General features: G+C 41.3%; 1 protein-coding gene across 2 annotated transcripts in view; it reads right to left on the reverse strand.

Annotated features, from left to right (window-relative positions):
* Nucleotides 1-15,039, reverse strand: part of R3HDM4 (R3H domain containing 4) — a 54,283-nt gene that overhangs the window by 28,069 nt on the left and 11,175 nt on the right. For both annotated transcript variants that reach the window (XM_088460344.1, XM_088460345.1), the window contains exons 2-3: nt 8,084-8,238; nt 7,535-7,653 (exon numbers count right to left, since the gene is read on the reverse strand). In XM_088460344.1, coding sequence (XP_088316470.1) covers nt 7,535-7,653; nt 8,084-8,238 — 274 coding nt within the window. The remainder of the gene's footprint in view (nt 1-7,534; nt 7,654-8,083; nt 8,239-15,039) is intronic.

Raw genomic sequence — 15,039 nt, forward strand, 5'->3', positions numbered from 1 at the left:
AACTTAGGAAAAAATTCCTTCCACTTCTTCATATGGTCGGCAAGTATAAATTATAACCGAACTTTATTGGACATACATCCACCTAAATTATTCTGAGGACTCTGTCCGTGCAGGTCATAGGACAACATGTTAATTTCATGCTATACTGCCTATAATGCTGTGTTACTAGGGGTAAGTGTCAATAGATTTATATAGTCTTTTTATACAATAAAAATATATATATTTTTTTTAAGACAACGAACCTTATTGTATTGTACTCACCCCCTGTTTACCGGCTGCTATTCTCATTTGATGCTTTTCTGTATTTTGGGACCGACTACCCCATTCAGCTGTGGTATATCAGGGTGTGTAATTCACTCCTCAAGCGCCTAGGTCCCCTTTCTATATTTGATAGTATTACTGTTCCGCCTTCCTGCTTAAATTTCCTGGGGACTCTTGGGAGGAGGAAAATTGGAGGAAAGAGATACACCAGCTTCAAGTGCCGTCTTACTACCAGTGCGTCCAGCTGCTGATGGGTCTCTGGACTGGACCTGTACCTGGGGACCTTGTGGTAATGACGTGATGCTATGAGGTCTCTCTCTGGTAGACCTCATTTGTTCACCAAGTGCTGAAACACTCCCGGGTGGAGAGACCACTCTACGTCGTGTATGTCCTGACGACTCAGTAAGTCTGCTTCCCAATTGAGGACTCCCGGTATGAATATTGCTGAGATTGCTGGAAGATGGCGGTTTGCCCAAATCAAAACCTTTGTCACTTTGTTCATGGCTGCATGACTTTGCGTGCCTCCCTGATGATTCAATTCATCCTAAATGCTGTAGCAAAGTGAGTCCGATATACTCTTGCCTTTCCACATCCTCCAGACCACTCGGCAAATCCAACGTTACAACCCCATGTGCGCTATAATCCAAACCAAATTATTCACTATCCTATAATACAACCAAAGCCTCATCTCAAAACACTTTACTTCATAACCTAAAGCCGAATATCCAGTACACGATATTGCTTCATGAGTGATATCGTGTAGTGCAGGGGTGGGGAACCTTTTTTCTGCCGAGGGCCATTTTGATATACATAACATTATTTGCGGACCCGGTGCAGGTCACGCCCCCTCCATGTGATGTCTCATGGGGGTGGAGTTACAATCACCGGTGATTACAGCAATGCCTGGAGCATCCTGAAGATGCTCCGGGGAGCTGTAAGGGCAGCGTTCTGGCCATCTGAAGCATCCCAAGGACGCTCCAAGCGGCACTGCTGCATAGATTCTGGCTGCAGGGTGCCATTCTAGGCACCCTGATAGCCAGATGAGGCTAGCAGAAAAAAGCTCTGAGGGCCAGACCAAATGATTCAAGGGGCCTTATAAGGCCCCCGGGCCTGAGGTTCCCCATCCCTGGTGTAGTGTGTCCCCGGCAGTGGTGTGCTCAATGTCATTAACGATATTGAGCACCCACACTGAGGGATATTTCGTTCAGTGACATCACCCTCCCTGATCCCCGTACTTGCAGAACCTGACAATATTGTCAGGTTGCCCTGCAAGTATGGGTGATGAGTGACATCGTCAACGACCAGTGGGAGCGCGCATCGCTGGTCGTTGACGGCATATCCACTGGCCAATATAATGAACGATTGAATGATAACGATATGGTTATCATTCATTTTATCGGCTAGTGGATACATGGCTTTAGATCTGCTTCTGACCACCACCTACAAATATTAGTTATTTAAATACTCTGAAAACCCCACCTTTCTACTAGAGCTTACCTTCTCCTATCTATACCACTCAATCAGTATAGTACACCCTCACTACTACTAAACTCTGAGCCATAGTCATACACTTGCCTCAGTTTTATCCTTTTCAGGCTCTCACTAGCTGGGTCCCCACTACCATTAACTTCTCTATCGAATTTTGTCTACCTTCCAAGTCCCTGTTTACTCCACTGCCTGATGCCAAGGAGCACTACTGCACCTTAGAAGTCTATGCCATTAATATCTGACATCTCATGAAAAACGGTTCAATATTTATACATGTACTATTTGGTTTTACCGGTATCTCTTAGCTTAGCAAAAGTTAGTTTATTTTGTGACAAATTAATTGGGTACTCTTCTTTGATCATGTCTCAAGATACACTTGCTTTAATTAAAACTTCTGTTCCCTATCATCTTTGATATTTTACTATTCGATGCTGTACTGTTACTAATTACACGGGTCAACAAGATTTCTGCAACATCGATGAAAACTGTAATTTTCTGTTAACTTATGGGCTTTACCAGAATATGACACTAAACATTTTCCATCACATCTCTTTTTTTTTTTTTTTAAGGTACAAGCAAAAAGATCTTTAAAATAAAACAGTGCTTAGAAATGTATGTTGCCTTCATGAACCCAACTATGTGCCTTTCAATGTTCAATTTATTAAAAAAAGATGGATACTATCTTTCCGGTTTACATGTGGAGGGATACAGATTGCAAACAATAAGTATTGCGGTTTGTGCATTCTATTCACATCGCTTTGCAAAAAAGACGCATTTGAAGGTAAAAGGTCGCACGAAAAGATTTTTGGTGCTACACAGAGTCATGCCACAGCATGTGCGACTAGATGGACTGTTTAACAAGAAAAGTAGTAAGAGGTACTGTATGTGGACACACCTGTAAGCAAAAAGTTTTGGTTCATAATCTGCTGCGGCAGTTTGTCTAGTTTAAGTGTGGGGTTTGTTTTGTGAAATATTTTAAAACGGAGTAAAGGCATCTCATAAATTAATGCGCCAAATAGTTTAAGCTATATTTGTGGACAATTTACAGTGAAGTCACAATGTTGGTCAATCATGCAGAAGCTAATGCAAGCTTGTTATGTCTATTTCAGCTGTCGTGTGGGTGATCAAGATAACGGTTGGGCAACACATATGTGCTGTATAACATGCCATCCAAGTCTGATTAAATGGATGAAGGGGACCAAGAATAGTATGGCTTTTGCCGTTTCAATAGTCTGGCAAGAACCAGTCACTAAAGCAGGGTACACACTGGACGATATGTCGTCCGATTCGTTGGACGGAACGACATATCGTCCACATCAACCAGTGTGTACCTGATATGTCGATGACGATGCGTGCTCCCGTGCGACATCACGGGCAATATAGTCAGCGGGGGCCATGCTGCTGAATGCAGCTGCAAAGATGTAAATGGACTGATGAATGAACTAGGGTTTAAGCATAACCCTGAAGAATGGAGATTATTCATCAATTCTTCTAAACAGAGTTTAAAAGCCAAGTTATTACATAATGGGAACTCCAAACCGTTGGAACCATTGTCTCATTTGGTAGCTATGGAAGAAACTTACATTGCCATGTCAATCTTGTTAAAGGCTATTAACTATAATATATTTTGCTGGCAATTCTGTGCCGTTTGAAAAAGGATTGTTTTGTTTATTTGGACTGCACAGAGGTCTTACTAAGTATTGTTGTTTTTTGTGCTTATGGGATAATTGAGCAAAACACAGCAGAGTTGCATTTTTTTTGCTCAAATGCGTGTATAGTCGCGATGTGACGAAGCCACTTCATGAGACTGCAGTTATTAATCCGATATGTTATACTTGTACATCTATGTCCGACTGAGTCCGAATCTGCATATGAAGGGCTACAATACAGTGGCCACGTTTTTCTTTCACGCCAAATTCCAGTCTGCTTCATATAGAGATTCAGACTCAGTCGCACACAGATACACAAGTGTTGCATATCAAATTAATCATTGCAGTTTCGTGAATGGGTTTGGGACCATTGCATTGCGACTAAGACGCACATTCGAGCGATACAGAGACACTGTCCAGTAGCATGCTCTGTGGGCAGGCTATCTCAAATGCATCATGGAGTTGCTGACGGCAAGAATAACGGCTGTTGAAATAGCAACGGCCGAGTGAAGGTCAGCCTCAACCAATAAGAATCAGTCTGATGTGACTGCGGTTAGATCTGCATGATACGTTAGTGTCACATCTGCTGACACTAACGTAACATTCGCATGCAGACAGACGCACATAGAATATAGACATGCCACATATTTTAATCAGCATAAGTTACTTATGCGTCTTATTCACATTGCTTTGCGAATAAGACGCATTTGTGGTGAAAAAGCTGCATGAATAAACACTCACTCAGTGCTACCAAGTCACACGGAACTCGCATTGTGTAGCGCATGAAGGATAGACATATGTGGATACATATGTATATGTATGGGACTGCTTTTCCAGTATTATCCCTGCTTTAAGCAATTTAGTTAACTTATATTGGTAAGATTGACATTTTTGGAAAGAAAAAAAAAAAAAGGAAGAAAAACAAGAACATAATAACAATGTATTACGAACTTTTTACTGCCAAATTCATGTGCAGCATGTAGGATTTAGTGAACACCTTATTTCGTCTATATTGTCAAAAAAAAGTTTCAAATTGTTTACTAGTGTTATTTTTTGTGCATCTTTGCAATCTAATAAACAATGTTATACAAGAAATACAAGAAGTACGTTCTAACCTGTCCACTAACCCCCTACCATGTATCTTGGAGTCCCAATTATCTGCATTAAACGAGACCATCTAGGTTGAGGAGACAATTGCTGCTATTAAATAAATCCTCCGCTGCCCTAGGCCCTGGCGGGTTTACAGTCCAATACTATAAACTATTTAAGAAGGAATTAGCACCACACCTTACCTCTTTATGTAACGATATCTTGGAGGGTGCTTCCTTCGCTCCTGCCTCTACCCAGACTGATATGGTAATTCCTAAGCCTGACAGAGACTTAACTAAAGGCCAATCTTATTGTTAAAATCCACACTAAAATCTTAGCTACTTGCCTAGCCCTCTTCTCCCCCAGTTAGTTCACCCTGAACAGGAGGATTCAAACTTAGTCGGCAAGCATCAGACAACATTAGAAGGTCTATCGATCTAATCCAGTGGTTCCCAAACTGTGCGCCGTGGCACCCTGGGGTGCCTCGGGACACTTGCAGGGGTGCCTCAAGTTGGTGGTCCAGCACCAAATCAAATTATTTATGGTCAATGTAATGTAAAGATGTGGGCAAACAGAAGTACAAACCCTTCCACCACCACATAATTAAACCGAAGGATGACAGGTCAGCACAATTTACTACACTTTACTTCATTTTTTCTGACTTTCTCAATAATCTTAAACTTTGGGGTGCCGTGAAAACCATGCTGATACTCTAGGGCACCATGATTCAAAAGTGTTTGGGAACCACTGATCTAATCTATTCTATTCATAGACCGAAAATCCACTTGCTCATTTTAGCACTGGACGCTGAGAAAGCATTTGACCGCATTTCATGGGACTTTGCATTTAAAGTACTCCAAAAGATGAGCTTCTCTGGTAAATTCTACGATGTGATCTTGGCACTATATCACTCCTTAGCAGCAAGGGTCTCTGTCAATGTCATCTCCTCTAGCTTCAGAATTGCCAACAGTACCAGAGAGGGTTGTCCACTTTCACCCTTAATTTTTGACTTCGTAATGGAGCCCTTGGTTGCGAGGATCCGCTGCAATGCAGATATTTCTGGAGTGAGAACTGGTTCCTCAGAACACAACATAGCGCTTTATGTGGACTAAGGAGCTCATTCAGACCCGCTCGCTAATAATTGAGTCCACCGACTGGTTTCTCCATTAAAATTTATTGGAATCACCTTGAAATAATTTTGATTAGAATTACACCTAAATAGATTTGGATTTTTGAGAATATATTGATTATTTTCATTCTGTTCAAATGTATTATATTTGAAAAGAGGATTTTGACTCCCCCCCCCCCCATTTCCGGTTTCTATTCCCCTCTCCTTATTCATTGCCATTCCCAACTCATGGTTTTATGGAAATACTAGATTTATATTTTTCATGGATGCAAGGAATTTATATAGATATGGGATATTGATCCAGTTTCCAATATATTCCTTTTGTACTGTACGGGATATTTGTATATCTTACTCTTGTATTTCTTTTGATCTGACTATGATTATGGTAAAAAAGTGTCACTTTATTATGAAAATCCAACAATAAAAACAACTCGCCCAAATCATCTGGAATCCTTGCTTGGACTCTCAAAACTGTCTGTATCAATTCTTTTTCTGTAGCTCCCAGTTAGAGGTTTTACCCCATTGGTTCGGTCTCTCTAACTGGTTTTCTTTCCCCCCCCCCCCCTCTTTTTTAAGGGTTTGCCACGCCGTTATAAGCTAGTGTCTTTCCTCACTCTGTTATACCTACAGTTGGTTCAATCCGGAGCTATTGTTAGATATGGCCTGGCATTTGCGGTGTGTATTCACTTTGTACTTTGAATTTCTATCTGTTTTGGTCTATGTATTATGTGATCTGTTCAATAAATAGTATTTAAAAAAATATGTTTTACATTTCCATATTTTTAGAATAATTTTTCAGTGGCTCATGAAGGTGTCACTCAGTACTTTCTAAACTTCCTGGTTAGCATTTCATAGGCTCAAAGTACACTACTGTAAAAAATGGATACTGGACATTTAGATATGTTGTAAATATCATCCTAATTAAAAGGAAATAAAAACTATGACATATACTAAGGTTGTTTCATTATTACCTACACATGCGCTTGTGATCATTTAGCTGGCATGAATTAGCAGTAGCAACTATTCAAAATATGATAGAGGAACTATTTTTCTAATTAAATAACATCTTCCTTTAATGCAAGTAACAAAATGTGGAGTTGGTGAAACTAATAGTTTTGGTATGGAATGGCAGTGGCAAACAAAGGATTTCTAGAGGGGGGTTTCAAAATGCCTGATTTTAGAGCAAGTGTGGACAGTCCATCAAGAAGGCATAATTAGCACTTAACCAGCTATAATATACATTATACAAAGTATAGTGTATGTAATAATTTTGACATATACAGGACCAGCGATCACAGTAAGCTATTATATGCATCAGTAGGGTCATCCTGCCTGAGCTGAAGGTTTTTATTTTAGATGTGGGCACCATTCCAGAGCATGGGAGCAAGTCCGGGAGTCTGGGGGAGCAGCAGAAGAACCTAGCACTGCCCTGGACATATATGTGCAGATTGGTCTCCTTATGCATTAAATGTATTATTATACAGTATTAATAATTGACCCTCTAGTTGGTCTATATCAGTGCACCCCTAACAGTGTATGTTTTCCATATCTCCTAGTTGGTGCACAAGTGTATTTATTACTGGCTCACACATTTGAAAAGATCAATAGGTTGTGCTGATTATTTCATTTGTGACACTGGGGAGATCTTAAAAACATGCACCTTTAGTATTATATGCTATTTCTATTGTGGTCATCATGGTGTGGGCTAGGGAGGGGGGTTTCTAGGCAACCGGAGACCCCCCCCCTCTGCGTTTGCCTATGAATGGTACTTTACTATGGAATATGTAGGCCACAGAGAGCCAAGCTGATTGCACACTTTAGACCATTATTAGAGATTAAGAAATACACAAATAGCTAACATACCATAGAGAAACAATCCTCTTCGCACAAAAAATGCCACGTGCCCCCAATATCTTACCTCAATGTATGTCTCATTATTACAGGCTTCGGTAAAAATGCTGGGAGAAGCACATAGATAGGCCTCACCCTCCTCAGACACACACTCATCCCTCTCCAGCAAACTCATCAGATAGCGATCTACAACAGGGGAAAAAAAAGCAGAACGTAAAATCACATGACTGCTCCTATGAGGCAGACTGGAGAAGCTCCTGCAGGATGCAAACTGAATGGGGAAATAAGAATTCTCTTAACATGTACAGTATGCCTCGCTTCTCTAGTAGTAACAGACTGAGAATATATTTCTTGGTGCAATTTGTACACAGCATACATCTTTAAGATTCAGTTTTTATTGACGAAAGTACGAGAATTTGGTCCTCTTCAATAAAGTGACTGCTTATTTTCAAATTAATGCTACCTCTTCTGCTTAGACTTAGACACTCGACTGCAGGTTAAAAACCATTATTTAGGTTATATTATCCTGCCATCATTGCCAGGCAGCGGCTAGAGGTAGGAGACTCCACAGAAGTGATCTGCTCTGGGAGTAACCCCTCCCAACTTCTTTTCTCACTGTTTTCCAGCCGACGTAGACTCTTGCGTCCTTTGGCTCTTGGAGTGAGGTCCGAATTGCGGATAGCACGATTTATATAGTACTGCTTGCGTTTACTGGAAGAGGTCTTCTTAGATAGAGAGCTTGGCAAAGGGGAGAGGCAATCCTCAATTAACCTGATAAAAAGAAGGACATGGAGAATGAGCTAGGACCAATCTATCTCCAATACTGAAAATTATACACAAATGATGGCTTGTTCAAGTATTTGACTTTTTACTTCTAAAAAAATTGGGGTAATGAGTACACGGCCCTTTACAACCAGCCCCATAAAGATGACACTTTATGAGGCAACAGATTACAACACATAGGTAAAATACACTATTTTCACATTCATAAAATCATAACAATGGTGATAATAGGGGGACATTACAGATGCCCGGAATCCTCTGTCTAGGTCATAAAAACAGCTTCAAATATGAAGAACTTTGATACAGTAAATGCTATCATCTCATAAGCACTTATAATGGCTCCTTATGACAGGGCTGTGTGAAGTATAGGCTTCTCCAGATCAGGGAGTATATATACATAATGTTGGCTATTTAGCATACATACTGTACTACAAGATGCTCTTGAAGAGTATGCATATAAGTGACAAACCTATGTTCCATTGAAAAACAAAGCAGAAATCCACAATCGAAATCCTGCTCTAGCATTTGGCCACATTCTCAACATTAGTCAACATATAGTCAGACTACGATGCATTAAGAAACATTATGGAAGTTTTACTGGTGTTACTTATATTAAGTAAAATAAAATGCGCATTAAATATAAAAATATTAAATAAAAGGCTTCCATTGCTGATGTCAAAGCTGGATAATTGGCTGAGACAAGATCAGTTTAAAATTGAATAGCGGCAACGTCATCTTGTGACTGGCCGCAAGATGCCATCTTGGAAATGAGATCGCAAGACACCATTTTGCGAATGGCCGCCCAAGCGCCATTTTAGATAAACTCACAAGTACATATGGCGATATTACTATAAGCAACATGCGATTGCATCTTTCATCATTTCTCATATACACATTAATACGCACAATTGCGCTGTTAACTAGTCGCATATTAGCGAATGCATAAGATCCTATATGAAAACGCTGCTTAGTAGCTAAATGCGCACGCATCTGTCCCCAGTTAACTAGCGTCTTTATATCAAACCCCGTATACTCACACATTACATATTCACATACAAGGTTCCATAAGCTTTAAGGTATAAGATTTAAGTTTGTTCACTTAGTATAAATGCTGTGAAATAAAGATTATTTGGTAATTAAGGTTTTATACATGCTAAGTAAGCTGTGTTTGATTTTGTACTGATGCGTACTCTTTCAACAGAATCCCGGTATTATCGCTATGGAGATCGCATCATGCATTCTCAACTTATGGACCGCAGAGACTTCAAGCAACAAAATGTACATAATATGACCAACTGTTAGGATGTTGCATGTGGCGGGAATCCAGATACCCCCAGTTGTTAGAGGCTAGGTTGGGTCTATTTGAATCATAAACAAAGAAAAAGGGAAAGCGCTGCGGCAATAATACAATTATATGTTTAATAGAAATAGTTAAAACAAATACATAAATTCGATTAATAAATACAATGATTTGAAGGCAACAACAACAAAATCTCCTACAGGATAGACATTGTGCTCAATGGAGTCTACAATAAAGAATCTAGTGTGCACACAGATAAATATTAAATAGGACCAAGCAGCAATACAATTAAAAAATTGTTGATATAGAAATGGAAATGTATAGCATGCTTCCAGTGGAAAATTGTTAAGGTCGCAAAATGAGACAGGTTAAAATCATGGGCAAATTTCCATAATTGGCACAAGTGTTAGTAATCAGTGAATATGATAGCAGACCCCGGCAGTGGGTTAGTATGGATAAGATATTAGTAACATATAGCAGTTCAGAGTAGCAGACAGCGGAAAATGGTGACCTCAGAATAGTCTCAGAATATAGTATTAAGACACCTCTATTGATGCATAGGATCAATCCACAGACTCACAGGTGCTTAAAACAATTATACTATTGAGGCAAAAGATGTCTTAAATCAGCTGATACCGGCGTCCCGGTCAGCTAATATATAGTACTTCACCAATGAAATCTCTCAATTGGGGTACCTTGCTGCTGTCCCTGGAAGGGTGATGTTGGAAATTCCGGACGGCGCCAGAGTCAGAAACAGCCGCTCACAAATGATCCGTTCACCAGCAGGGCTATTGTGGGAGCCATGGCCGCCTAGATAGGCATGGCTACACTGCGGGTGTCCAGCCGTCCTCGCTCGCGGTCCCTCAGAGTCAGCTGGTCGAAGCGTGATGACGCAGACGACGTCTTCTGTCTCACTAGTCCAGAGGTCCGCTTGTCCGCTTTCCACTGAGCTAACACTGTGAGTCAACGTGTACTCGTATTCAATGGATGCCCAGCGTCTCCTGTCTCCATGTTGCACTTCCTGGTAGGGAACATCTGATGCGTTTCTCAGCCAATCAACAGGGCCGTTTCCTCAGAGGCATAATGTTTTTGAATCAGCCTGTTAAACGCTCTGTAACAGATGTATCCCCCTTGGGAACCAATGACATCAGCAACAAACGTCTCTATTGTTTTGTCTATTCCTGGGGGGTATAAATATGTGTGCTCAAACGCTGGGTTTTTAGTCTTCGTGCTGAATGCTGATAGACGAGGGGTTTCTTGCTCATGCCTAACATCTGGTCCGGAAGCGCTGCGTATGTATACTGTACTTGGGTCTGTATAATTCCTTTGCGCCGAATTGTGTCTGGATCAATAGCGTGTAACTGACTGTACTTTTACTTGAATAATACTTTGTGCTTTGGAACCACATGCTCTAAGTCTGGAGTCTCTATTTCATGTATGACTGAGTACGCAAATTAGCGTCATCCTTAGAGGTTTATAGGTAGGATTATTAGAAGGTATAGGTAGGGGTATATAGAGGTTCTAATCCAGTATCGTTACTGCCAATACAAAATCATACATGCAGTTTTTCAAAAAATGTCTCCAAAAGGAGGGCAGAGTTCTGTTCTACAAGAGTAGACATTATATGGGAATCATGTGTTTACATAGCATAGTGCTTCAGCCCCTCATCTGCATCAGGCAGTATATTCATCTCCCCAGGAATGCTACTACATACAGATCCCAAGTGCTATTACCATAGTCTTATTGAACAAGCCCTCTACTGTGTGAAAGGGTGCACATACCAGAATTATTCTGACGTATTATTGTTCCCGCTAGGCTGTTTTAACAGCCAAACCAAGCCAGATTTTAAAAGGGGCAAAATACGCCCTGCTCTTTTAGTGGCACCCCACTAAAACAGACTGTCCTGTGCCTTCCCCACCTGCGGGCCACAGTGTCCTGCGGGTGGCAAAAGCTGCGGTGACAGATCTTCGCCAGATGAATAGATGCCGTGCAAATGCATACGGCATCTATTCACCGTGAGGGGAGAACTTGGAGGAAACCCAGCACCTCCGTAAGTGCTGGGCACATCCCCAAGTGTGACGAATTGGGGGCGCGCACTCTCTCCCTGCCAGCACCTTGCCCTCCCGCGATCTAATGAACAAGGAACAATATTAAACATACATGGCAAATTCTGAATTTAGGGCTCGATTTATATTTGGGAAAAAAAGAGTAAGATAGAGCAAGCAACTCTGGACCTGCACAAGCCATGTTGAAATGCAAGGGGTGCAAATACATACATTTTTTTTGCATGTTTGGTAAATACTTGCTGCTTTTGCATGTAGCCCACAAATGCTGGACAGCTTTATTTTTACACGGCAATTAGATGTCAGTTTGGACACCTCCCTCCCAAATCTAAATATCACCTGCAGTGCAGCATGGTTTTATAGCGTTCCCTCTAGGCTGCTTTTGCGGGGCCCCATGCCATGCCCTATTTCTAAAGGGCAAAAAGCACCCTGCCCTCCGGGATGGTGCCCCGCTGAAACAGCCTGCGGGTGCTGTCCCCACCCACTGACGGCAGCGCTTGGGGGCAGCCCCCAAGAGTGGCAAAAAGGGGACGAATCTTAAAAACATGCCCTCTTTTCCTTTGTCAATGCCCGGCGTCGGACCAAGAGTGAATACTGGTTTTACCAAAAGCAACAGTTACTTGCTCTTTCTTACTCTATTCCCAACTCTGAATAAGGCCCTTAGGGGGAAATTAAATTTTTTTTGGGAGAGTCTTAACTAATGGGCGTCTATCAAAGCAATTCAATTGTTACTCCGATAGATGCCAATTAGTATTTACCAGAAGCACTGGAATTTGCAGCGCAAAGCAACTAAACTCCTGGTTTGGGCGCCCAAACTAGGGACTTCACACTCATTTTTTCTCGCACCTCAGGAGACTGCGAGAAAAAAGTGTGTCTGCCATGGCTAATGGACGTCTATCAGAAATACCACTGAATTGCTCTGACTGACGCCCATTACTTAAGACACCCAAAAAAACAACTGAATTCCCCCCTTAGTGTCACGTGCACTCTCTCAGGCAAAAGCCATCTGGTCACGTATTCTGAAGCTACAAAGCAAATAACTTCTTTACCAATTTTTTTATCCTACTATGAACACAGAAAATAAAGTAGGACGGTTAAAAAAAAGGGATATCTATTTTAAGAATAATCAATTCTCAAAAAAAAAAAAAAAATTTAAATTAAAATCTTCAAACAAAATTGGGACAAAGGAAGTCCACCAAACCACAACAATGCATACAAGCCTCACCTACTCTCTAGAAAATTCCTGTAAAACTAGTTCCATTAAAGTCCCCAAATTGAGGCATTTACCACAAAATTGGCACTTTTGGGAGGAAAGATGCAATAAAAATTCGGAACAATTCATCCCAATTGTAAAGCACAGTGGAATATGCTGGTGCTATATAAATAAAACTTAAAACCTATCCAATCCCAATCCCGCAGATCTATGGACAGATTTAGCTGGCTCTTGGCTTCAGGTAACACAGAGAATCCCTTTAAAAGTGGAACTACAGTAAGTCAGGAAATAAGCATAGAAGAGAGTAATTATCTTCCCATTAATGCAAAAACAATTGTGGGTAATGGAGCATACATACGGTCAGATTTGTCAGATGAACAATTGAACGATTTGAACAATTTTACCAAAGTTTTGAACGATTTTTGACTGCATTAAAATGAATGGAATCGTCCAAGTCTGACTGCAAACACATCAAGTGTCAGATATCGTTATCTGACAAACGGGAACGCGCATCGTTCATCGTCCATCGTTCAGGCATGTCAGATATGTCAGATTTTCCTTCAGACTGAACGATTTTTAAATCGTTATCGTTCAGATCTGAAGGAAAAATCTGACCGTGTGTATGCACCATAAGAATAGAAAATCACTCAGAAGCTGCTCACTGACTCATTTTATGTAAAATCCATTCTCACATCCTTAAATATTGACTTTAACCCAGGAATAAACAGCCTTATGACTAGCACTGTATGGTCCAAACAGACAATTTAATTTGCCTGTTTATATATTACACTAAAATAAGTAATCATAGAAAAGCAGCTCCACTATTACAATTCTGAAGTATATAAAGAAAAGTGCCCTCACTTACAGGCCGATTCAATATGAGCAATGTTCCGCGGGACCAGCAGACCAACGCGACCGCATCAGCATTTATTTTGCCTCGAACAAGGATTCAAAAGTAAAAAGGTGTGATGCTGCTCTACTACAATGGCAAGTGATGTATGCAGTCATGCATTACTGTGAACTGAATCAGCCCCATAGAATCAGTCTGGAGAGCCTAACGAGGCAATTCAATTGCTTTTTGGGGGTAGCGATAATTAGCGCCCGATGGATAGTCAATTCTATTGGATGCCCATTAATTATCGCATTTGGCACGCAAAGCTGCTTAACATGTCTAAACTAATGGGCACAATGCAAAAAGTGGCGTTTGGGCACTCAAACTCTCGCATATTTCTGCATGTCACCTCAGCAGGGTGCGTGCAGAAATGTTGGCACACACGGTAATTTGGCATGATCGGAGCAACAAAAGAATTGCTCTGTCAGGCGCACAATAAGAATAGGCGCACAGAAAACCCCCTAAGATTGCAAAACTGAATGATTTTTATATAGTCACATAAACATACAGGTAGTGGACAAAAAATAAAACCTGGGAAAATAGAGCACACCAGGCAAGGATAAATGTTGGGGAATGTTTATCAGGAGCTTAAATGACCTAGGCAGCTCAATTTAATAATATTTCACAAGCAATGGTGATGTCAGCATGGAAACGGCAACAGGGGGTAAAAGCAAATACTCCTAGATCTGATATCTGTGCATTCATCTTAAGTTCAAGGCAAAGCTGGAGAATAACCACAGATCAACTGCCTGTAAACTGAAATGTGCAGAGCAAGCAATAAGTTTAATTGAAAACAGACCACTGAGATTTTCACAGGGTAGTATATCAGTATGGTTGGAATGGACAAGTTCTCTAGTGCAATGAGCACAAGCAACGGACTGCCAAGCAGTGGAGGAAGGCGATATAGCTAGACGACACACACTTCATCATGGGGGAGATGTATTACCGGGTGGCTAACAAGCAGTAAATGTCTGGACCTGCTTTGCCCATTATCGCAGTGAAACAGGTCCAGACACCAGCCCCATGCACTATCACCGGGATGTAGTCAGCATCCCAGCGTGCGGGATGCCAACAGTCTAAATACCGGCAACGAAATCCCGACAGGTCAGGATCCCTGCACCAGTATCCCGACCGTCAGAATCCCAAATGGCAAGTATCGGGCTGCACGGGGAGGGTTGCGTTAGGTATTGGGGTTAGGTTCAGGCATTGGAGGGAGGATTAGGGTGCAGGGAGGAGATGGTTAGGTTTAGGCACTAGGAAGGGGGGGGAGGGGTTAGTTTTAAGCACTGGGGTGGGAGGTTTAGGGTAAGGGGAAAAAAAA

The sequence above is a fragment of the Taudactylus pleione genome, unplaced genomic scaffold (assembly GCF_031769625.1).
Source record: "Taudactylus pleione unplaced genomic scaffold, aTauple2 ptg000044l, whole genome shotgun sequence".
In the NCBI taxonomy this organism is placed as follows: Eukaryota; Metazoa; Chordata; class Amphibia; order Anura; family Myobatrachidae; genus Taudactylus; species Taudactylus pleione.